This window comes from Dicentrarchus labrax, unplaced genomic scaffold (assembly GCF_905237075.1).
Source record: "Dicentrarchus labrax unplaced genomic scaffold, dlabrax2021, whole genome shotgun sequence".
In the NCBI taxonomy this organism is placed as follows: domain Eukaryota; kingdom Metazoa; phylum Chordata; class Actinopteri; family Moronidae; genus Dicentrarchus; species Dicentrarchus labrax.
This window is the reverse complement of record NW_026136730.1, coordinates 1,291,795-1,317,117: the sequence shown is the minus strand read 5'-3', so window position 1 is coordinate 1,317,117 and position 25,323 is coordinate 1,291,795. Positions and strand designations below refer to the sequence as shown.

Here is a 25,323-nt window from a genome sequence, read left to right as displayed (position 1 = left end):
CTCTATACTCACTGGGTTATATTTTATATTATATATATAACATATAACATATATACAATATAACATATATATATGTTATATGTTATATATGTTATATTGTTATATAGTATATGTTATATATATGTTATATTATATATATGTTATATTGTTACACAAACACTCAGTGGTTTTATCTATTTAAGCAGAAAGCCTCAAGAGCTCCGTTTACAGTGATTTTAGGAGGCTAACAACGACTCTTAGCTGGCATTATGTAATCTTTGTTTTAGCGTGGGACTGCGATAACTTCGGTAGCGTCGTTAGCTTTATCATCAAAAGCTAACAGCTGGCTGCGTGGAAGGATGCCACAACAACTGGAGGAAGAACAACGAGTTTGTAAACCAGGAATATTTTGAACATCGTCCTCTGACCCGCTCACAACGGCGACCAACCCCCTTTAAAGATCCTGGGCTACGAGGTAAGTTAGCTAACGTTAGCCACCATTCAGAAACCTCACCCATGTGTTTCTGCTGTATGTAAATTCACTTGATAGACGCCAATGGAGGTAACGATACAGCTGCATGGGAAACAGAAAATATTAAACTGCAGGAATTTATTTGCTTGTTTAACTTTGATTAGCATCCAGCAGCTAGCTAGTTAGCTCAGACCATGAATCTTTAATGTGAGAAGCCCTGCTGGACGGTGAGACCCAGGCTAATGAAAGCTTTCTGATCCACAGATAAAGTCCACTTATTACTGTAATATTAATGACTTATTACTGACGTTAACAGTGCAGTGTAACATCTCCTGCTCATATAGTCCCTCACTGTATTAAAACAGGTGGAAAATGTGGCTTTTTGAACTTGAACTGTCTTTAAGAGCTTTTAGTTTGTCACAACAGGAGTAAATGTGATCGAGTTCGGACTGAAATTAAACTTTTAAATGTTTTATCTTGTGACACGTTTTCTAAAAAAGATGTAAAAGTCGCTACAAAATCCAACCAAACCGCAGTAAGTGCAGCTGCTCCCTCAGTGTCTGTAAGTCCTGTAATCTTGTCCTAGAAATAGCGACAGGATGAGTTATTACCAAGTGTGAACCTTTAGTGACGTCACCCATTAGTTTAGTTTGTGCTGTTTGAATCCCCAAATTCATTGTTGTGGTCGCCGCCATGCCAGTGTGAGCCAGTGGAGGTGAAGTACCCTCATTGTATGCACAGTGTTGATTTGTCCACAGCAGGAAACATTGTCAGCTTATTACAATAACAAGGTATTACTTTGGCAGCAGATTATTATTATTATTATTATTATTATTATTATTAATTATTGTGCTAGCTTTGTCTAGCTTAACAGGAAACAGTGTTACTGTGTTAGCTAGCAGGACAAGGTAAGATAAGATATTCCTTTATTGATCCTCTATGGGAGAAATTCCAGTTGAATGTAGTGCAAAAGCACAGAAGTGTAAAATATACCATAAAGAATAATTAAATAAAGATATTGTGACGATATAAGTGAAAATAAAAAGACTGTAATGAAGATATATGAACTATTTGCAGTAACATTGAAGCACTGTTTAACTAAACTGTACATGTGCAACTATTGCAAGGTCTGTTTAAAGTTCTTACCGCGACAAAGTACTAATGTGTTAGCTAGCTACAGGCCCAGGTATTACTTTGGTAGTGCTAGCTAGCTATTGTGGTAGCTAGCTGTTACTGAACATAGAGTTTGTATTCGGCCGATTAAACGCTGTAACGTTAGCTGTTAAGATAACTGTGGCTGATTGGAAAAACTAGAGTAGTTTGCTGGACCAACATTGCTAACAGTTCCACAGATAGTGAGTGGTGGTGTCTATAATGTCACTTTATTGATATTAAATGTTCATCTGCTGTTTTCTGTACGAGTCAGTAATTAAGTAATATTTGTTCTTAAAGTGTCCTGATCATGGTTGAGCTACGTTTGAGTCAAAACATTTTCTAAGCTGAGCTGCAAGAACAAAACTTTCCGCTCAAATCTTCAGATATTTTATTTCAAACGCCTCCTTTGGACAGTTGAGGACCGTTTGTGTTTATTTTGAAAGAACAACAACCAATCAATGACAGATCAACACTGGACCAACCAATGGTGTAACATCCTCCCTCAGTAAGTCACACACAGTTTACTGTTTATAGAGCCCCCCCCCACGTTCTGTTTTTCAGGGCTGGCTCACATTCTTTGCAGACCACACACTCCTTCTTAGATGCCAAATGGCCTTTAATTACGTGGGACTTGAAATGTTTCAGCACAGCATTTTCCTCTGCTTTGGTCCATGGTCTTCGTGTATTGGCTTTGCGCACTGAAAACAAACAAGATGACATAATTGTTTGTTAGTGTGGCTGACTACATTTGATGATGACCTTTCTCTATAGGCCTAGAAACTGCCGAAAGGTTACGCACTGGATATTATAAACTTGATATGTATTAAAATTCAACTTGATCATACCATTATGTACAGGAGTCCGTCAGCTTCAGGAGGTTCCATGTCTGAAAAATGTGTAACAGGAGAGCATAGTAGATGCATTTTATTAAATAGTATCTGTTGTTCAATTTTGTAATGCAATATATTGAACATTATTTACAGTTGGTTATTTTTACTGTAAATATGTTCGACATTATTGAGGACAAGAAACCTGGCCCAGAGAGCAGGTTCAATAAACACTCATTTCCAACATCAGTTAGCTCAGTGAAAGTAGAAATAGATCAGACAGGTTTAAATTGTATTGAAACCTCATATCCTGATCCAAGAAAAGTTTCAGGGTTCTAGTGATTTTCAGTCAAAAATGTGTCTTTAGATGTCTGTTTCATATTTATCTGCAGCCTTTAAAAGGATATGTTACGGCCATTTCCACTGTTCATCGTCTGCTAAAATAGATTTATATGCATCAATGTTCCAAAACGTCATTTTTTTTATTATACTGTACATTTTACATTGAACTCTAATCAGCCTCTGTCTGAAACAATTCGTTTCTCTTATCAGATCACACTTAAATCGGACCATTAACACACAGGTTGTATACAGTGTTGGGAGTAACGGCGTTTAAGTATAACGGCGTTACTAACAGCGTTATTTTTTCATTAACAGAGTAATCAAATTAATTACTTTTCCCATCGTTGCAACGCCGTTACCGTTACTGAGAATGTAAAGTGGCGCGTTACTTGCGTTACTACAGTTTGGTTGAATGAAGCGCAGCGGAGTCAGGCTTTCTGACAGCCACACATCAGCTGCCAGGAGAGGGCAGGGTGGTGATGATGACACTGTTGCAAATGCAATGATTGGCTGGGTGGGCGGATGCCCTGCTGTCTCACTGCACGCTGTCTCACTGCACGCTCTAACTACTACTATAAACACAAGACAGAGACAATGGCGACGAGCCAGGGAAATTCAATGGTAGGGTTTTCAAACTGGAAGTACCGACACTACTTCTCGCTTACTGAAGTTAAAGGCAAGAATGTTTATGTAACGTGCACTATGCCCAGGAAAAAACACTTTATCCACGTCTGCCTCAAGCAACTCAAATCTTATGAAGCACCTCACAGCAACACATGCTAACACGCCACGTTACCTTACGGAATATTTAAATGGGTAAATAAAAAAAAAGGACCCTCTGTTTTAATTCAGTAGACATATATTAATGCATGTTTATGCTGACTGTGCACATTTAATTATTGGTGGAATGTGACTGTTTGGGGCCACAGATACATTACATTTAAATAAATCTGTTCATCTTTAATGTAACAAACACAGGAGCAACTATAGGTGAAGATTTTAAAAATCAGACATGTAATATAACAGTCTGATCCAGTGAGGGGATTTACACTTGAAAAGAGATTAAAATACAGTAGATTTTAAATGTTAGAAATGTATTTGTGTATTTCAGATACTTCAACAAATGTAGTGGATTTAAACAGTGAAATGCTGTTAAACATTCAGACTGTGTAGTCTGAAAGAGATTTTAAATAAACCATATAGCCTACAGTCTGAAGGTGTTTAAATTGACTATATTAGTTAAAGTAGCTGAAATTAAGTCACTCAATGCTGTTGAGCCAATATCCAAATAATTATGTAAAATGTTTAATTTACTGTATTTTAACCTCAACGCCTTTCCTAGTGCTAATCACCAAACACATTACTGGATCAGACTGTGAGATTACAAACATGTCTCATGTCTTTGATCTATATATTTTTTAAATCTTCATCTCTGTTTCATCCTCAGTTGCTCCTAGTGTGGCCATTTCCTTCACATCAAAAAGGAGGACACTTTACATACACAGGGACACACAAGCAGATATTTGTTTGGTATGATCAGTTTTAAATTTTAATGTTTTTCCACCAGATTACATAAAGGTGCATACACATACCACATAGCTAATAATAAATATACAAGATACAGCTCATGACAATGTGCCCTTCCAATTCAGATTACATAGGTCTAATAAACATCATACAGAAACTGTTCTTAATGGTTTATCTGGATAGATAAAGATTAAGTTCTCTGTAGCTGAGAGCTTGATTGACAGCCTGGTGGTAGCAACTAGGCATGAGTCAACACATGGCTCATTTGAATATTAAAATTAGCCATGTGTTGATAGGTAACAATGTAACCAATGAAATGACTTATTGTGACACACATTTTTAAGTATTAAACTAACGAGATAATGTACATCAATCCAATCAGCCAGACCTGGTCTAAAATCGGTACAAAGCTCGTTTATATGCCCAAAATACAGCTAAAATAATAACTATAACCACAACTTCATATCAAACTTCATGAAGCAGCTCATAAACGATCATTCTTTTCCACTTCTTTGTAGTGAAAGTGTGTGCGCCACCGGTCCCTGTCTTTGTGCCAGACTTTGTTCTGAGTGGTCGTTAACGTTAACCGACTGCAGCTGCACCTTCTAATGCTGCGAGTGGGGATTGAACAGGTGACGACGTCGATGCAGCCCCGAGACTCAGGAAACAGAAATGTTTCAAAATAATAATAATAATAGCGAGACGAAATAACGTTATAACATTTCAGCTTTTGATATTAATGTAATGCCTAGTACTAGTAGGCGTAGGTTTATTATTCTTCCACTTAATAGTATATGTATTTGCTTTTACATCTGTATTGTACTCATATCTAATGACAATCACAAAAGCATCCGACCTAAAGGCTTCACAGCTCAATTTTACATGCAGTACCTTTTTGACGGTCGTGCTTTTATTTTGAAAACGTCGCCGAACCAACCATAGATATATATACTGAAACATGAGACCAGAAATAATAATAATTCTTTTGGGCGGTGGTGTTGACGTATGCTTAGAAGCCCAAGGCGACATCCAGTCAGTATATATATCTATGACACGCACACACAGTCATGTGATTTCTTGTAAATGCAGAGGGGAGGGTCCAGAAACATTAGAACAGGGAGGGAGAACCTTAAAGTGAAAGTGTTCAGTTGGTTCAGTCTCCATTTAGAGTGGACAGAGCAGGAGGAGGAGAACTGAAGGCTGAGGCAGGGTGAGTGTTCATACTACATTTTATTATCTTACTGTCAAAGTCTCTGAGTCAGTTTCTCCTGCAGACGGAAGAAATGTTTTAGATTGAAAGAAAACTGAGCAGTTGGAGTTTCAGCTGTTTTTTTTACTGTAATAAATAAAAATAACTGTGTGTGAGTGTGTGTGTGATTGGGTGGGTGTTTTCTCTTAATCTTGGGTGTGTCTCTCAAACAGACTTGTTGTTTTTCAGATTCTGTGCTCTGAGCTTACAGTCAGTGTTAATGTTTATTAATTCTCAGACTGACTTCAGATCAGAAGATGAGTGATCGTGTGGAGGAAGAGGAGGACAGAGTAGAGTCTCCAATGTCCAACTGTCTGTCTATGAAGAGTGATCGGTGTAAAGAAGATCCTCCATTATTCAGTTATGAACCTGGACCCTCAGACACACAGTAAGAGAACTGCTGTTAACTCTATTAATATATATAACTCTATTTTCAGTTTCTGTTGTTTTTGCATTCATATATTATACAAAATATATAAGTATATATTTATACAAAAAATTGTGACAAAAAGAGAAATCATCCATGCCATCTTCCTCTCAGTAACTGTGACTGTCAGTCAATTAGAAAAGCTGTAATCTAATCTAAAAGGACTAATACGAACTTTTAAATCTCCTAATTATCAACAGTAGCAGCAGTTTGTGTATTTAAAGTTTCCTAAATGATTTTTCATCAAAGAATTCATTCAGGATTCATGTGATATGAATAAAAACATGTTGGTGTTTGCAGAGAGATCAGAGAGAGATCAGAGTCTCCAGTGTCCAGCTGTCTGTCTATGAAGAGTGACCTGTCTAAAGTTGAACCTCCAATGTTCAGTAATGAACCTGGACCCTCAGACGCACAGTAAGACACTGTTTTCTGAGCTCATAGATGATGAGGCAGGTGCTGTTTCATACTAAGATGGATATTATTTTATTTCTTCAGCAAAATCATTTCAGAATTTAAACTTAAAGAAAATGTAAATGTTGCAACTAATTCTGAAAGAACATGCTTCAAACGTTTAATTCATTTTCTTACCTTTGTCCTCTAAAACTAAACTAAAAATATTTAGTTGTTTGGCTCTTCCTCAGATCAGCTGTTATGATCCACCAGATGTATCTTGAATCAGTTCATATCATAATTGTAGAAAAGCTTTACTCACCTTAGTCTGTCTGTTCAGTGGTTGAGTTTGCTCTTTAATAAAATACTTGTGTAAAATATGGTTAATACATAATCAGCTCTCATTAACTGTGAAGTAACTACAGGAAGTGTTGAGTTTGTATTAATACCGGACTACAGGCAGATCACTTAAGGTTGAATAAGACAGACAGATAAGAAAAACAGTTAATTATTGTGTTTATGAAAGTCATTGTCATTACAGACTGAATGCTGAATTCAAACAAAAAAATAACCACACTTTTTCTCTGTGACCATCTTAACTTTATATATACATCAGCAATCAACAAATCATTTTAGTTATAAAGAAATGTCTTCACAGAGAGAGGAAGAGGAGTCATGTGGAGGAGCAGCTGTCCTGCTGTGTTTTGTGTCAGGACGTCCTGAAGGATCCAGTCTCTACCAGCTGTGGACACTGGTTCTGCAGACAGTGCATCACCTCATACTGGGACCAGTCTGCTTCATCAGGAGACTCCTCCTGTCCCCAGTGTGGAAAAAGATCCAGAACAAGAGCTGGACTGCAGACAGCCAGTCAGACCAGAACTGTACAAAGTAAGACTGAACATCTGTCTGCTGATGTCCTCATGTCTGAAAACAGGACTTTATAATCTATTACAGGGACATTTGTTGTGTTATGCAGTGTATTTATTATTATCATGAATATCATGAATTCAGAAACATTTTTATTGATCCGGATTCTGGTTCTCAGTTTAGTCTCAGAATATGTTTCTTCTCTTCCAGCAGATGGTGGTCTGCAGGAAGTTTTAGATGAACATAAGATCAGTCTGAAGACGAGATGTAAACATGTGACTGAAGGACCTGATGGAAAAGGAAGTAGAACCCTCCTCAACAGGATCTACACTGAGCTCTACATCACAGAGAGACAGAGTGAAGAGGTTAATACCCAACATGAGGTGAGGCAGCTTGAGACAGCTTCCAAGAAGAAGATCCTCCATGACACTCCAATCAAGTGCCACGAGATCTTTAAAGCCTTACCTGACCAACAGAAACACATCAGAGTGGTTCTGACGAACGGCGTCGCTGGCATTGGAAAAACCTTCTCAGTGCAGAAGTTCACTCTGGACTGGGCAGAGGGTTTGGAAAACCAAGATGTCAGTCTGCTGGTTCTGCTTTCGTTCAGGGAGCTGAACCTGATCAAAGATGAGCAGTACAGTCTTCTGACGCTGCTCCATGTTTTCCATCCAACATTACAGAAGGTCACAGCAGAGCAGCTCGCTGTCTGTAAACTTTTGTTCATCTTTGATGGCCTGGATGAAAGCAGACTTTCACTGGATTTCCACAACAATGAGGTTGTGTCTGACGTCACACAGAAGTCTTCAGTCAACGTGCTGTTGACAAACCTCATCAAAGGGAATCTGCTTCCCTCGGCTCTCGTCTGGATAACTTCCAGACCTGCAGCAGCCAATCAGATCCCTCCTGAATGTGTTGACAGGGTAACAGAAGTACGAGGCTTCACTGATGCCCAGAAGGAGGAGTACTTCAGGAGGAGAGTCAGTGATGAAGATCTGTCCAGCAGAATCATCTCACACATCAAGACCTCCAGGAGCCTCCACATCATGTGTCTTATCCCAGTCTTCTGCTGGATCACTGTTACAGTTCTGATCCACATGTTGACTACAGACCAGAGAGGAGAGCTGCCCAAGACCCTGACTGACATGTACTCACACTTCCTGCTGGTTCAGACAAAGAGAAAGAAGCAGAAGTATGAAGAGGGACATGAAATGAGTCCACAGGAGCTGATGGAGGTTGACAGGGAAGTTCTTCTGAAGCTGGGGAGGCTGGCGTTTGAACAGCTGGAGAAAGGAAACATCATGTTCTACCAAGAAGACCTGGAGCAGTGTGGTCTTGATGTCACAGAGGCCTTGGTGTACTCAGGAGTTTGTACAGAGATCTTCAAAAGAGAGAGTGTGATCTTCCAGAAAACAGTCTACTGCTTCGTTCATCTGAGCATTCAGGAGTTTCTGGCTGCAGTCTACATGTTCCACTGTTACACCAACAAGAACACAGACGTACTGAAGGACTTCCTGGAAGATTATTATGACAATGACCATTACCTATCGCTAGATGACTTCCTGTATATCGCCATGGAGAAATCCCTTAAAAGTAAAAATGGCCACCTGGACCTGTTTGTTCGCTTCCTTCATGGCCTCTCTCTGGAGTCCAACCAGAGAATCTTAGGAGGCCTGCTGGGTCAGACAGACAACAGTCCAGGAACCATCCAGAAAGCCATCAACAACCTGAAGGAGATGAACAGTGATGATATCTCTCCTGACAGAAGCATCAACATCTTCCACTGTCTGACGGAGATGAACGACCACTCAGTCCATCAGGAGATCCAAGAGTTCCTGAAGTCAGAGAACAGATCAGAGAAGAAACTCTCTGAGATCCACTGCTCAGCTCTGGCCTACATGCTGCAGATGTCAGAGGAGGTTCTGGATGAGTTGGACCTGGAGAAGTACAACACATCATGGCAGGGACGACTGAGACTGATTCCAGCTGTGAAGAACTGCAGGAAGGCTGTGTAAGTGCATTAACAACATTATAAAGCAACATAAAGCCGAAGACATCAGTATTAAGGATACACTTTACACACATGCACAATATAAAACTTAGTTATCAAGTGATTGAACAGTATCTTCTATCATCTTCTAACTATCTATCTATGGTTAATGGAGGTTTGATACAAATCCAGAAAAAACCTGAAGACTGATCATTTTATCACAACAGTCTTTTTTAGGCTATACAGTGTACTAGGGCTGGGCGATATGGACATTTTTTTTATCACGATATGTTTTCCCATATTGATCGATCTCGATTCTTATCATGATATGTAGTTTTTGCAGATGTTGCCAGTGTGAGGGACATCCTTAACTTGAAGAAACAAGAGATTCACTGAAACGTTATAATAAAGTTTAATAACATAAAAAATTAAAGAATATGCCTTCCAATAATGAGCACAAAATGTTTTTGTTAAGGTCTTCATGCAGACAAAGGATTCACATTACACTCCCACATTGTATGAATCTTTCCATTGGTCAAGAGAGCAGCAGGGCAATCAACTGGCAAAAGAAAATTCAGAGCAGCGCTCTTTCGCTCATACAGAGTTTTATATGCTTTCAAACAAGTGCAAACTAGTAAGTGACTGGTCACTTTTCACTATATAGCGATGCTAATGGCAGACGTAGTGGTCTTGTTTGGCTGTGTGTGTGGTGTCGTGCCAGCTTGAGTTCGCAGAGTCACACTCTCAGTGTAATTACTGGGGTGGTGCTGTCTCGGGTGATGGAAAAGATTTGTTGTGTTCCCCGTCCTGGCTTGTACCAACCGCCGGCATATTTTGCAGACCGGCTTCGCCTACTCCTGGTCACTTTTGCCGTATCCAAACCACGTCCACCCAATTGACGTTGTGTTACCTTTTTTTCAACAATGTCTTCGGTCCCGGGTGATGTAGTGATGTCGCTTTCACGTTCGGCATTATTTTCGCTGTCCTCGACTTCAGTTTCGCTCATTTTTTCTCCTTTTTCCAACTTCTTTCCCCCTAACTGTAGCCACGCTGCTCACAATGGGAAGTGGGTGTGTCCTACCGGCATATGGCAGCTGGCAGACTCTGATACTGTTGTTGTTGCGCTTACTTTTTCATGTGATATCGAATAATATGTCCCAAGCTTATTATCGAAATCGATCAAAATTTTATCGCGAGATCGAACTATCGCCCAGCCCTAGTCTGCACGTCATGTTTATATCACGTGTCTGTTCATGGCTTTTGTGCAATTATTATTATATTTTTTTCTCAACAGTTTCTGACCTGTTTCATAGGAAGGACTGTTCCGTCTATTTTTACAATATCTATCATTGCTTGATTTGAGAAGATGTGAGGGGAGGCCATCCTCCCTCTTTCCATCTGGTCACCTTAATGTGAGAACTGAGACTAATTTACAAGCACAAACTGTCAGACAGTGTGTTTTATTCTGCACCATCTCACTACAATAACACTAAAGACAAGATATGCAGAGAAAATAGCAGCACACACTTCCACTGTGGTTTTCAGCTCATTACACAGTAAGCTCCTGGGACGGCCTCCAGCTTCATTCTGCCAGTGAAGGAGAGCTCAGTAGGTTCAGTTCAGTGGAGGGATTTTATCACCACCAAGCTCAGAGAAGAAATTATATTGTTCAACAGTTGAACTCCACTTAAGACAAACTATCAATAAAGTCATATTCGTACATAAACTATAATAATACAACCTTTAGTACCAATTATACTATGACTACAATAGTAGTAATTAAAAGCAGACTGAATGACATAATATCCATCAAAGATGCACAAAATACACACAAGCACATGACTGAGGTAAAAACATACGAGTGCAGTTTGAACCTACAGTGATTTTATAGCTCAGTGAACATCATGTTCAAATAAAGTTTAACAAACAAAAATCACAGCACCCTGTCAATCCAAATACAACACATGTTTACATTACAGTCATTGGGCAGACACTTTTGTCTAAAGTTTGTGGTTCATTATGTTGCTCAGGGACACGTTGACATGTGGACAGGACAAGCTCAAGTTTCAAACCACTAACCTTGTGATCAATGACTGACCGACCAGCTGAGCTACGGCCGCTCATGTTAATGAATGGGCGGCCGCTTAGTCTGCCCACTGCTCCTATGTAAATAGGATGGGCCAAGTTTCATTTCATGTAAAAGTGCTGTAAATGGTGTATATATACTGTGAATATGACAATAAAAAATACTTTTCTATTTTTCTTTCTAATGTTCTTTTTGAAGCAAAATGTCTCGTTTTGTAATCGTGTCAGCTTTTATTATACTTTAAGTTTTATATTCTCTGTCATCACAGACTTTCTTACTGTGGACTCTCAGAGACTCACTGTGAAGTTGTGGTCGCAGCTCTGAACTCCAACCCCTCCCATCTGAGAGAGCTGAACCTGAGTCTGAATGAGCTGGACGATTCAGGAGTGAAGCTGCTGTGTGCTGGACTGGAGAGTCCACACTGTAGACTGGAGACTCTGAGGTCAGTTCATGTTTTTTGGTCTTGTACAGTGTATGTCTACCAAATTTAAATCCATAACAGAAGTTGTAAATTAACTTCAGTTTTCTGGGTCTGTCTGTTTTAAACAGTGTTGGGCAAGTTACTTTTAAAAAGTTATTTGTTACAGTTACTAGTTACGTCTTCCAAAAGTAACTAAATTAGTTACTCAGTTACAAATTATAAAAGTAACTAGTTACTTCAGAAAGTAACTATTGCCTTACTTTCAAGTAAATTTTTAAATGCTCAAATGTGACCCCACCTCCACCCCTCTTTAACGGAACTTAAAATACATGTGCATGTTCAATTATTTATGATAAATCTGAATATTATAATGAAATGGACACTTAATACAATCCATTATTAACAGAAACAATGTACACAAATCCAAACTATTTTAATGTTGCTGTGGGACAAAGTGAGACTAGCCTCCAATCAAATGCCATGTATGTAGATATTATGTTTATAATAAAACATATATAATTATTTATCATTCAATTGTTATGCCAGGTGGAACCATAAGCAATAGGATCCAAATGACTTCAGAGACAAAATGGGTTGGTCCACAGAAGTCCAGGAAGTACAAGAAAAAAATCCAAAGTCCAAAAGTCCAAAAACAGACAGAAGTCCTAAGAAACAGAGGAAAAACACAACACAAGATGAACTGGCACACAGACAATATATAGTATAATATATATAGGTGAAGAAACTAATGAAATTTAATCAGAATGTATTTTTGTATTTGTATTTTTTATTAAAAAATACAAGTTTCAGGAATAACTTCTTTTTATATATAAGCTTCAGAACACAGTATTATACAGGAACTTATACATGTATACTTATACACTCTTTGTCTCATACACACACAAACACAGTCTAAAACTCACATACAGGAGCACAGAGACAGAGTGTGAAGCATACTTTTTAAAAATGCAGCTGAGTACAGTATCACGTCTGACCTGTGACCAGCAACAGGTGAAACATGAAACACGCTCCATTCAGAAAATGATGTGTCTTTGTGTTCTGAATCAACCAGTAAACAGGAGCATAAATAATACACTACATCTGTACAGGAAGGTACTAGGTTACATTTAAGATGAAGATAACATGCAGCTCTCTGTGCTCAGTTTGATCCAGTTATAAAGATGATGTGGTTTGTAAAGTTTTCTGTTGACTTAAATTACTTTTTATTTCATAAAATGTAATTTACTTCATATTGTCCATTTTGGAATCTGTCTCAGTATTTTTCATGAAATTACACATTATTGTTGTGAATTATAATAAAAAAAAAAGTAAAGTAACAAGATAAACATGATCGATTTGATAATAATTGTAGACTAGACTAAGATCAGCAGTTGTTATTGATCAGTGTTGACATGAATAGGTGTATGAATGTTGTTGCTGACATTTGGATGATGTCTGTAGAAGGCTGACATTACGATGATCCACAATAACACAATGACAAAGTCACTCTACTCATTTTAGAGAAAAGCTCAATGATTAGGACATAGTAATGTTGAGCTACACATTTAAAATGTATTTTCAACATTTATTCTTTATTCAGATTGAGTTGCTGCAGTTTGTCAGAAATCAGCTGTGATTATCTGGGCTCAGCTCTGAAGTCCAACCCCTCCCATCTGAGAGAGCTGAACCTGAGTCTCAATAAGCTGAAGGATTCAGGAGTGAAGCTGCTGTGTGGTTTTCTGGAGAGTCCACACTGTAGACTGGAGACTCTGAGGTCAGTTCACTGACTCTCTGTTACTGTTGTAGATCTGATATGTTTAATTAACAATTTCATCTAATTTATGTTCATACATAACTTACATCCATAAAGTTGTACATTTCAACATGTTCATATGTTCACATTGTTGTTGTTGTTGTTTAAACTAAATGTAATCTGCTTATTCTGTTTGTTAAAGAAACTGTCTATATTTGTAGTTTGTAAAGTTTTCTCTTTAGTTAAATTACTTCTTTCTTTTTTTTCCTATTGGCCATTTTAGAATTCTATAGAAAAAATTTGTCTTAATATTTTTCACAACATGACAAATTATTGTTATGAATTAGAAGAAACAGAAGAAGATGAAGGTAACAACAGTGTCTGATTTGATTATTCTCGACCTGACTGAGATCAGCAGCATGTTATTGATCAGTGTTGACATGAATAGGTGTATGAATGTTGTACTGACATTATGATGATCCACAATAACACAATGACAAAGTCACTCTACTCATTTTAGAGAAAAGCTCATTGATTAGGATATAGATTCAAGGGGTTTATTATCATATGTACAGTAAGAAATACAAGGTTTGTACGTACAATGAACATTTAAAACCTGAACACATCTGATTGGATTATAAATTATTTTTATTCATAATTTATTCATTATTCAGGTTCTGGAACGGCAGTTTGTCAGAGATCAGCTGTGATTATCTGGTCTCAGCTCTGAAGTCCAACCCCTCCCATCTGAGAGTGCTGGAGCTGAGAGACAACAACCTGAAGGATTCAGGAGTGAAGCTGCTGTGTGGTTTTCTGGAGAGTCCACACTGTAGACTGGAGAATCTGGGGTCAGTTCACTGACTCTCTGTTACTGTTGTAGATGTGATATGTTTCATTAACAATTGAACCTAATTTATGTTCATACATAACTTACATCCATAAAGTTGTAAATTTGCTTTTGATCATATTTTCATGTTTGTTGAACTAAATTTATTCTGCAGTCACAAAGACTTGTGTTTGTTAAAGAAACTGTAGAAAATGTCCACTGTTAGTTGTTAAAGTAAATGAATGTTTATAATTGTTGGTAAATGGTCACATCTGGATACAGAAGATCCTCTGAACTAATATTTGTTTTAAACTGATCAAGTTTACTGAAGGAGAAATATTTCTTTGGTTTCATTTTCATATACAACAGTTTAAAGGATCAATAGAGTATTGATCCTCTAATTACAGACCTGACTGAGATCAGCAGCATGTTATTGATCAGTGTTGACATGAATAGGTGTATGAATGTTGTGCTTACATTATGATGATGTCTGTAGAAGGCTGACATTATGATGATCCACAATAACACAATGACAAAGTCACTCTACTCATTTTAGAGAAAAGCTCATTGATTAGGACATAGATTTAAGATTCAAGAGGTTTATTATCATATGTACAGTAAGAAATACAAGGTTTGTACGTACAATGAAAGTCTTACTTTCATTGCCTGACTCCCTGAGGCAACACACAAGTAGAAGAGTAAAAATATAAAAAATATATATATAGAAAATATAACATATAACTTACAACTTAAAGTGCAGAACATTGTAGACCAGGGGTCACCAACCTTTTTGAAACTGAGGGCTACTTCATGGGTACTGAGTCATACGAAGGGCTACCAGTTTGATACACTCTACTGAAATAACACATTTGCTCAGTTTGCCTATTTTTATATATTATTATTGATTAATGATACTCATCTATGTGAAGACACTGATCATGTTAATGATTTCTCACAATAATAATCAACAATGACTTAACAAGGTGGGAAACAGATAATATCAATATAAAATTTTTAGAAGATGCCTGCAGGCGACTCATGTGGTCCTTGGGGGCGACCTGGTGCCCGTGGGCACCGTGTTGGTGACCCCTGTTGTAGAGTAACCAAAGAAACCTGACTGATAAGGTGCTCTTGCCTCACAGTTATACTTCAGGTGCCGAGTGACATCACATCACAGTGGGAGTGATTAAGTGTGGGGGAGGGTGGTGTGGTCTTACTGTTTAAGAGTCTGATGTCCTGGGTGTAGAAACTGTTAGTAATGACGGGCTACACATTTAAAACATTAACACATCTGGTTGGATTATAAATTATTTTATCTTCATCATTCATTCTTTATTCAGTTTGTGGTGCTGCAGGTTGTCAGAGATCAGCTGTGATTATCTGGTCTCAACTCTGAAGTCCAACCCCTCCCATCTGAGAGAGCTGGACCTGGGTTACAACAACCTGAAGGATTCAGGAGTGAAGCTGCTGTGTGGTTTTCTGGAGAGTCCACACTGTAGACTGGAGACTCTGAGGTCAGACACCATTTTTTCCTTCTGTGTTGAGATTAATATGATGTGAAAGTTGTGCAGGGGGGTATCAGGAAGCAAGTGAACATTTTGTCCTTAAAGTTGATGTGTTAGAAGCAAGTAAAATGGGCATTGTGGGGATTTGATCGACTTTGACAAGGGCCACATTGTGATGGGTAGATGACTGGGTCAGAGCATCTCCAAACCTGCAGCTCTTGTGGGGTATCCCCAGTCTGCAGTGGCCAGTGCCTATCAGAAAGTGGTCCATGGAAGGAAAGTAGTAAATCAGAGACAGGGTCAAATTGCGACAAAGGCTCATCGATGCATGTGGAGAGTGAAGGCTGGCCCAACAGATGAGCTACTGTAGCTCAAACTGCTGAAACAGTTAATGCTGGTTCTGATAGAAAGGGGTCAGAACACACAGTAAATCACCGTTTGTTGGACTACTATTGTGTCCAGGTGGTCATAATGTTATGGCTGATATACTGATCCACACTGAGTATCTTAATGCTAAAGTCTGTTTTCTTCTTCAGTGGTTTAGTCCATTGACTGTGGCAGAGCAACGTTGAGCTCCACATTTAAAACCTGAATATAACAAGAAGAATCTACACTGGATAATTCCCTCTGAACCTTTAAACTGTTCATTTAATCTTAAATTTTACCTTGTGTATTTTAGATAAATGAAATTACGTACTACAATTAAATAAATAAAGTCTATTTCACTGTCTACTCCGGGTAGGGAGTGAGTCCTTACCCCAAGTGAAGGAGTTCAAGTACCTCAGGGTTTTGTTCACGAATGAGGGTAGAATGGAGCAGGAGATTGGCCGGAGAATCGGGGCAGCAGGGGCGGTATTGCGGTCCCTTTATTGCACTGTTGTCACGAAAAGAGAGTTGAGCCGAAAGGCTTCTCCTTTGCATCGAAAGGAGCCAGCTTAAATGGTTCGGGCATCTGGTGAGGATGCCTCCAGGGTGCCTCCCGAGGGAGGTGTTCCTGGCACATCCAGCTGGGAGGAGGCCACGGGGCAGACCGAGGACCAGGTGGAGAGATTATATCTCAACACTGGCCTGGGAACGCCTCGGGATCCCCCAGTCAGAGTTGGCCGATGTGGCCAGGGAAAGGGAAATTTGGGGTCCTCTGCTGAACTTGCTACCCCCGCGACCCGACCCTGGATAAGCGGATGAAGATGAAGGAAGATGAATGAAGTCTATTTCAATTATCATGACAAGGCTGGTGTTAGGGCTGGACCCAGGAGCAGACACCCAGACGGTATGGAAGGTTTAAAGGGGTTTTATTCCACGCGCACACACACAGGGGGATGAGGTGCGGCCACAGCAGGAACGGGCGGGTGAGATGGTGAAAGAGACGGGAGACACAGAGGCACAGGTGAGCAGACACAGGAAGCCAAACTGCACAAAGGGACCCTGGGGCACGGGAGAGAAAAGGTTAGCTGGGGGACAGGCACAGGGAAAATCACAAGAGAGCTTGAATTGCTTAACCAAATACTGAAGGGAGCCACGAGAGTTACCACCACATAGGCTGAACAATCTGGCGATGAATGGGAGGAAGACCAGGGTTCTTGAAGACTGAGGCATGATGAATGATTGAGAGCAGGTGAGACAGCAGGCACACAGGGAAGGAGGAGGAGCAAAGGGAGCAGGAGGGGAGCAGAGCCATGACAGTACCCCCCCCTCAACGGACGCCTCCTGGCGGCCTACCGGGCTTGTCAGGATGGGATCGGTAGAAGTCCGAAAGAAGGGAGGAGTCCAGGATGAAGTGCCGGGGAACCCAAGAACGCTCGTCCGGCCCGTACCCTTCCCAATCCACCAGATACTTGAAACCCCGGCCCTGCCGTCGGACGTCCAGGATCTGGCGAACTGTGTAGGCTGGGTGGTCGTCGATGAGCCGGGGGGGCGGAGGGGGGTCGGCCGGAGGGCACAGAGGGCTGGAGGAGACAGGCTTCAGGAGAGATACATGAAACACTGGATGCACATGTAGTGACGGAGGGAGTTTTAACCTTACCGCCACAGGATTTATGATTTTGTCCACTTCAAAAGGTCCAATAAATCGTGGGGCCAGCTTTCGAGACTCTACCTGCAAGGGCAGGTCTCGAGAAGACAGCCACACCTTCTGGCCAGGAGCGTAATCCAGGGCAGGGAGTCGGTGGCGGTCCGCCAGGCGTTGGTTTCTAGCTGCAGTCCGTAGCAGGGCTGCACGAGCCTCAGTCCAGATCCGCCGGCAGCGGCGCAGGTGGTCCTGTACTGATGGGACCGCCACCTCCCCTTCCTGAGATGGAAACAATGGAGGTAGAAAACCATAAGCTGCCATGAATGGGGACATACCTGTGGCAGCGCAGGTGAGGGAGTTATGTGCATATTCGATCCAAGGAAGGAAGGAAGAAATGTGCACCAGGAGACTGGATGTCGGGCGGCGACACAGCGCAAGGCAGCCTCCAACTGCTGGTTAGCCCGCTCTGTCTGGCCGTTGGATTGTGGGTGGTAACCTGAGGAGAGACTGACAGAAGCGCCCAAGGAGTGGCAGAAGGCTCGCCAAACCTGGGAGGCGAATTGTGGACCACGGTCAGAAACTATGTCCTGAGGGATTCCATGTAGGCGGAACACATGGGTGACTAGGAGTTTGGCAGTTTCTAGAGACGAGGGGAGCTTGGGCAGAGGCACAAAATGGACAGACTTAGAGAAACGATCAACAATGGTGAGGATAGTGTCGTTACCTTCAGAGGTAGGCAGACCAGAAACAAAGTCCACAGCAATGTGAGACCAGGGGCGACTTGGAACGGGCAAGGGGTGTAATAGTCCAGCTGGTGACTGATGGGAGGATTTACTGCGGGCACAGACAGAACAGGCGGCTACAAAAGCTTTCGTGTCTCTCGCCATGGATGGCCACCAAAACTTCCGCCGCAGGAAATCCGGAGTTCGCTGGTAACCAGGGTGGCAAGAGATCTTAGAGGCGTGAGCCCACTGGAGGACCTGTGACCGGGTAGAGTCTGGGACAAAAAGCCGGTTAGGGGGGCCGTTACCTGGGTCAGGTTGTGAGCTTTGTGCCTGCTTTACCAGAGCCTCTATTCGCCAATTTACAGCTGCAACCACACAAGAAGCCGGGAGGATGGTCTCTGCTGGCATACTTCCGCTGAGCGGTGGGTCTGTCCACACGATGAATGGGAGGGCAGCGCCCTCCAGCCAATGCCTCCACTCCTGAAGGGCTACCACCACCGCCAGCAGCTCACGATTCCCCACATCATAGTTCCTCTCTGCAGGGGACAGGCGTCTGGAGAGGAAGGCACAGGGATGCAACTTCTGGTCCTTGGGGGATTGCTGGGAGAGTACTGCCCCAATGCCAGTGTCCGAGGCATCCACCTCCACCACAAACTGGAGGGAGGGGTCCGGATGATGTAGCACCGGGGCAGACGTAAACAGCTCTTTCAGGGCAAGAAAAGCGGTTTCTGCTTCAGGGGGCCAGGTGAACGGTGCTTTCACTGAGGTGAGCTTAGTCAGGGGGGCTGCTACCTTGCTATAATTTCTAATATTAGGTTTTTATACATACAAGGAATTTGTCTTGGTGCAGTGGTGCATAAAATATACAATCACTCAAAAATATACAAATCACACAACAATCACACACAAGTACTTTTATAATATAAATAAATAAAGATAAGAAAACTGTACATAAAACGGGAGAGCATTAATGTAATGAGTCAGTGTCAAAGGGGGTTCTGGGCCTTGTTAATGAGGCCAGCTGCAGACGGAAAGAAACTGTTTTTGTGGCAAAAGGTTTTGGTCCTGATGGACCGTAGCCTCCTACCAGAGGGGAATGGTTCAAAGAGTTTGTGACCGGGGTGGGAGGGGTCAGCCACAATCTTGCCTGCACACCTCAGGGTCCTAGAGGGATGGCAGATTGCAGCGGATCACCTTCTCAGCAGATTGAATGATACGCTGCAGTCTGGCCTTGTCCTTGGCAGTGGCAGCAGTGTACCAGATGGTGATAGAAGAGGTGAGGATGGACTTGAAGATGGTGATGAAGAAGTGCACCATCATCGTCTTTGGCAGGTTGAACTTCCTCAGCTGCCGCAGGAAGTATATCCTCTGCTGGGCTTTCTTGGTGACCACTTGAGGTCCTGGGTAATGATGGTACCCAGGAAGCGGAAGAACTCCACAGAGTCAACTGGGGGAGTCACACAGGATGATGGGGGCGGGTGGGGCTGGGTTCTTCCTGAAGTCCACAACCATCTCCACTGTTTTCAGGCTGCACCAAGTCACCAGATGGTCAATCTCCCATCTGTAGGCGGACTCATCTCCACCAGAGATGAGCCCAATGAGGGAGGTGTCATCCGTGAACTTCAGGAGCCTGACGGACTGGTGACTGGAGGTGCAGCTGTTGGTGTACGGGGAGAAGAGTAGAGGACAAAGAACGCAGCCTTGGGGGGATCTGGTTCTGATGGTCTGGGAGTCAGAGACACGTTACCCTAGCTTCACATTCTGTTTCCTGTCGGACAGGAAGTCTGTGATGCACCTGCAGGTGGAGTCAGGCACAGTGAGCTGGGAGAGATTGTCCTGTAAGAGAGCAGGGATAATGGTGTTGAAAGTAGAGCTGACGTCCACAAACTGGATCCTGGCATAGGTTTCTGGGGAGTCCAGGTTCTGGAGGGTAAAGTGCAGGGCCATGTTTATGACCTGTTGGCTCTGTAGGCGAACTGCAGGGGGTCCAGGAGTGGGTTCGTAATGGTTTTGAGGTGGGAGAGGACAAGGCGCTCAAAGGACTTTATGACCACAAGGTGTGGAGTTAGGCCTGTAGCGACGCATCGACACCAAAAATACGTCGACGTCAAATTTTTGCGTCGACGCTTCGCCACAGCTCGACACACATGTGGGAGACCAAAACATTGCAGATTGGAGGACGAAACAGCAACCTTCTCACAGAATTCCCAATAAAAGCCCCAATAAAAGAAAAAGTCCTAAACAACAGCTCGCCCTAAATCATCGAAGGTTTGGGAATACTTCAAATTTAGCCCCAAACGTAAAGGTGTCGTTATTTGCGCTCTTTGCTGTTGTGCTGGTGTGGTATGCCAACTCCATTTGGCAATGTGGGAGCATCTGTGGCGGTGGCGCCCCGTTGTCGCTCGTGGAGGAGATGGTGGCAGGTGGGTGCTGCCGTTGGCTGGGTTGGTTTCATGTTTGTGTGGTGTGTTGTGTGGCTCGGGCTCTGCACACTTCGGTGGTGCTGACTGGCTGACTGCCTGTGCAGCAGCGCGCTGCACAGGCATGGGATTGATTTGGCCAGCGTTGGTGCTTGTTGTTGTCTCCTTCGCGAGTGGCAAAGAGGGCCTCCGTTTCAGAGAGAGAGCTAAGATGCATTGGTTAGCCTAGCACCACCAAAGTGCACCAAAGTGCACAGCTGCTAGATCTAGCTAACGGTAGCAAGAAGATTGCAGTAGCTTTTAACGTTATCTATCTAACGTTAGCTAACTTACGTAAATCTTCCAATTTGTCGTTAGATTAGTCGACTAATCGATAAATAATCGTTTACCCCCAGCCCTATGTGGAGTTGTGAAGTGGCCCCGGCTCCTTCTGAGCTGGGGGAGGGGGAACTGGTGAGGTGTGTGAAGGGGGATGGTGTCAGAGTCCAGTATCGATCCACACAGCCATGTCTCCGGGAAGCATAAAACAGACGTTTTCGACCATTTTATTGCACAGTGAATGCACATTGGAGAGGAATATTCCATGTAATAGTGTGCGATGTCCATGCTGGTGGAGATGCACCGGCACGCTTTCCTCTCCTCCTGCGTTTCACTGCGTGAGCAAAGGTGAGCGCACCAATGACCACAATGTCCAATAATTCAACGGAAGCGAGGATAAAAGTGGGAAAGAGATCAGCTGGAGTTGTTCCCCTGATCTTCATGAGCTCTTCTCTAGTGAAAGAGCTGATAATCACTGGAAGGAATGATTGGGTAACGTTTGGAACAGAATCATTCAGACTTAGACATATTGGTGCGATATCTGAGTTTGAATTATTTTGAAATATTGATTATACTTTCATTTGACATATTATTTTGACAGATACACTTTGCCTTGCCGTTTTCTTCGTCCGAAAAGTGCATCCAAATGCTACGCTTTCTTTGGCTCATTGTAGGTGCAGTACTGACACTCCGCACTCACGTGAAAGCAGTGTGCCACTGTGTCGGACAACTCAGATGACGTCATGTGAAATTTGCATATCAAATTAGCACCCCAGGTGTACTCTGCTGCGCTCCTCCCTTTGTTGTGCATGCTCTCCATCTCAGTGGAGTAGCTAAAGAGGAGCTTGTGTGCACATGCTGTGTGAGTGACAGCGATTTAAAAAATGAAAAAAGAATGAAAAAAAAAAAAGAACGGCTCTCAACTGTGACTCGGTTCCCAGCGTTCATGTTAAAGAGCCGTTCAATAGATTTGGTTCGTTTGTGAACATCACAACTCTATTAGGTTAACGTCTTTATTGAAGCAGCAGCATGTTGTCATTAATATTAATAACAGATCCTTTTCACTCTTTGTATCTTACAGTTTTCAACCTGCTGTTGGGTTCGGGTGTTTGGAGTTTCCATTTTCTAAACTTCATTCTACATTCTAAACCTTCTTCAGCTCTGAACAGATTGTTAAACACTGAATGATTTCAAGCAGGAACATTGTCTTCTACACTTACATCTTTTATTCTTTATTCAGATTGAGGTACTGCAGTTTGTCAGAGATCAGCTGTTCTTCTCTGGTCTCAGCTCTGAAGTCCAACCCCTCCCATCTGAGAGAGCTGGACCCGAGTGACAACAAGCTGCAGGATTCAGGAGTGAAGCTGCTGTGTGGTTTTCTGGAGAGTCCACACTGTAGACTAGAGACTCTGAGGTCAGTTCACTGACTCTCTGTTACTGTTGTAGATCTGATATGTTTAATTAACAATTGAACCTAATTTATGTTCATACATAACTTACATCCATAAAGTTGTAAATTTGCTTTTGTTCATATTTTAATGTTGAACTAAATTTAGTCTGCAGTCACAAAGACTTCTGTTTGTTAAAGAAACTGTAGAAAATGTCCACTGTTAGTTGTTAAAGTAAATGAATGTTTATAATTGTTGGTAAATGATCACATCTGGATACAGAAGATCCTCTGAACTAATATTTGTTTTAACTTGATCCACAATAACACAATGACAAAGTCACTCTACTCATTTTAGAGAAAAGCTCATTGATTAGGACATAGTAATGTTGATCTCCACATTTAAAACCTGAACACATCTGATTGGATTATAAATTATTTTTATCTTCATCATTTATTCTTTATTCAGTTTGTGGCGCTGCAGTTTGACAGAGATCAGCTGTGATTATCTGGTCAAAGCTCTGAAGTCCAACCCCTCCCATCTGAGAGAGCTGGACCTGGGTTACAACAACCTGAAGGATTCAGGAGTGAAGCTGCTGTGTGGTTTTCTGGAGAGTCCACACTGTAGACTGGAGACTCTGAGGTCAGACACCATTTTTTCCTTCTGTGTTGAGATTAATATTATGTGAAAGTTGTGCAGGGGGGTATCAGGAAGCAAGTGAACATTTTGTCCTTAAAGTTGATGTGTTAGAAGCAAGTAAAATGGGCATTGTGGGGATTTGATCGACTTTGACAAGGGCCACATTGTGATGGGTAGATGACTGGGTCAGAGCATCTCCAAACCTGCAGCTCTTGTGGGGTATCCCCAGTCTGCAGTGCCCAGTGCCTATCAGAAAGTGGTCCATGGAAGGAAAGTAGTAAATCAGAGACAGGGTCAAATTGCGACAAAGGCTCATCGATGCATGTGGAGAGTGAAGGCTGGCCCAACAGATGAGCTACTGTAGCTCAAACTGCTGAAACAGTTAATGCTGGTTCTGATAGAAAGGGGTCAGAACACACAGTAAATCACCGTTTGTTGGACTACTATTGTGTCCAGGTGGTCATAATGTTATGGCTGATATACTGATCCACACTGAGTATCTTAATGCTAAAGTCTGTTTTCTTCTTCAGTGGTTTAGTCCATTGACTGTGGCAGAGCAATGTTGAGCTCCACATTTAAAACCTGAATATAACAAGAAGAATCTACACTGGATAATTCCCTCTGAACCTTTAAACTCTTGATTTTCATCTTTTATGAACATTCTTTATTCTTTATTCAGATTGATCAACTGCAGTTTGTCAGAGATCAGCTGTGATTATCTGGTCTCAGCTCTGAAGTCCAACCCCTCCCATCTGAGAGAGCTGGACCTGAGTAAAAACAACCTGCAGGATTCAGGAGTGAAGCTGCTGTCTGATCTTGTGGAGAGTCCACACTGTAGACTGGAGACTCTGAGGTCAGTAGAGGGTTGGAATCAGTCCATGCTGGTTTCAGCAGTATTGTACTAAACACAGTTAGTATCAAAGCAAAGATCCAGTATTTGCTGCTTTCCTCAGTGAAGCTGTGAGAGGAGGATGGTGACAGACTTCAGGGTTGGACAGAAAGACAGACAGAGACTGTAAACACTGATTTATGACTTCTGTTGTCTGTCTTCTTCTCTCATCAGATGGAAGTGATCTCAGTCAGAGTGTGAGTGGTGAGGAAGGAGGTTGTGTTGGAGGATCAGCTGTGTCCTGATGATCCAGAGAGGTTGAAGCAGCAGCATCAGCTCTGACTGGGCCATGTTACTGGGAGGTAGAGTGGAGAGGAGAGCTTCATCCAGCAGTGACTGACAGAGGAATCACAACCAGTGGAGATGACTCTCAGTGCTGCAGTCTGAACTGCTCTGAGATCAGCTCCACTGTCGGACACAATGTCAAGTCCACCATCATCCCTGTGTGTTCCTCTGGATGTGACAGAGTATCATCAGTGTATCTGGACTGCTCTGCTGCTGCTCTGTCCTTCTACACAGTCTCTGCAGACACACTGAGACTCCTCCACTCCTTCTGCTCCACACTCAACCACCTCCTCCACCTGGAACCTCCACCTGGATTTTATTCTTTCATTCATTCACATATTCTGAACCCAAACTGCCTCTACACATTCATTCTGTTTATGACAACAGAACTGTAGATGAACACTTACTTAAACACATTTCTTTAAACAGAGTTGCAGTTAATGTTAATTATATTTCTAATTCATTTTGTTCAAACTTTAAAATCAGCCTGCATACATAAAGTTACCTCTCTGGAGTTCTGGTTGTTACCAGATACAGATTTGTTGTAACACACAGAAATAAGAAAATAAAATATGTAGAAAGTTTGGATTTAAGTTTAAAAACTGAAATATGATTATCATTATTAGTAAAAGATTATATACAGTTACTTTTTAAAACACTGCAAAGTGTGGAGATAATTATCTGTGGGTTTGTCTTTGGAAACGACCTCCCTTTGTTTCACGTCGTCATTTAATCCATTGTTAAAATGAAAATATTGATTCAAGTCTTTTTTAGTTCCGGAAATATCTCCGGATTTTGGTGGGAAATCAGTGCCGTCTCAAACGTCAGACACACA

The 25,323-nt window shown here is 41.7% G+C and overlaps 2 protein-coding genes and 2 long non-coding RNA genes across 4 annotated transcripts in view; 2 read left to right on the top strand and 2 right to left on the bottom strand.

Moving 5' to 3' along the window:
- LOC127359540 (uncharacterized) overlaps nucleotides 1–8,262 on the bottom strand; it is a 32,564-nt gene extending 24,302 nt beyond the window's left edge. The window contains exon 1 of the long non-coding RNA XR_007882649.1: nucleotides 8,118–8,262. This is a non-coding gene — a long non-coding RNA (uncharacterized LOC127359540). The remainder of the gene's footprint in view (nucleotides 1–8,117) is intronic.
- The window catches only part of LOC127359477 (protein NLRC5-like), a 186,285-nt gene that overhangs the window by 139,269 nt on the left and 21,693 nt on the right, over nucleotides 1–25,323 (top strand). The window contains exons 32-35 of the mRNA XM_051393261.1: nucleotides 13,333–13,506; nucleotides 22,528–22,701; nucleotides 23,144–23,317; nucleotides 23,994–24,081. Of these exons, the coding sequence (XP_051249221.1) occupies nucleotides 13,333–13,506; nucleotides 22,528–22,701; nucleotides 23,144–23,317; nucleotides 23,994–24,081 (610 nt within the window). The remainder of the gene's footprint in view (nucleotides 1–13,332; nucleotides 13,507–22,527; nucleotides 22,702–23,143; nucleotides 23,318–23,993; nucleotides 24,082–25,323) is intronic.
- On the bottom strand, nucleotides 2,007–5,321 carry LOC127359547 (uncharacterized). Its single transcript, XR_007882655.1, has 3 exons — nucleotides 5,194–5,321; nucleotides 2,452–2,492; nucleotides 2,007–2,304 (listed from the first exon to the last, which is right to left on the bottom strand). It is a non-coding gene; the product is annotated as an uncharacterized LOC127359547 (long non-coding RNA).
- Nucleotides 5,427–12,312, top strand: LOC127359489 (NACHT, LRR and PYD domains-containing protein 12-like). The gene is made up of 7 exons (XM_051393366.1): nucleotides 5,427–5,512; nucleotides 5,741–5,939; nucleotides 6,279–6,392; nucleotides 7,027–7,256; nucleotides 7,419–9,246; nucleotides 11,580–11,753; nucleotides 12,279–12,312. The coding sequence occupies exons 2-7, from the start codon at nucleotides 5,809–5,811 to the stop codon at nucleotides 12,295–12,297; spliced, it is 2,496 nt and encodes an 831-aa protein (XP_051249326.1). The 5' UTR covers nucleotides 5,427–5,512; nucleotides 5,741–5,808; the 3' UTR covers nucleotides 12,298–12,312.

Coding starts and splice junctions, on each gene's coding strand:
- LOC127359489 (XM_051393366.1), top strand. CDS start 5,809: ATGAGTGATCGTGTGGAGGAAGAGGAGGACAGAGTAGAGTCTCCAATG. Junction 5,940..6,278: donor CCTGGACCCTCAGACACACA/GTAAGAGAACTG, acceptor TGGTGTTTGCAG/AGAGATCAGAGAGAGATCAG. Junction 7,257..7,418: donor TCAGACCAGAACTGTACAAA/GTAAGACTGAAC, acceptor TTCTCAGTTTAG/TCTCAGAATATGTTTCTTCT.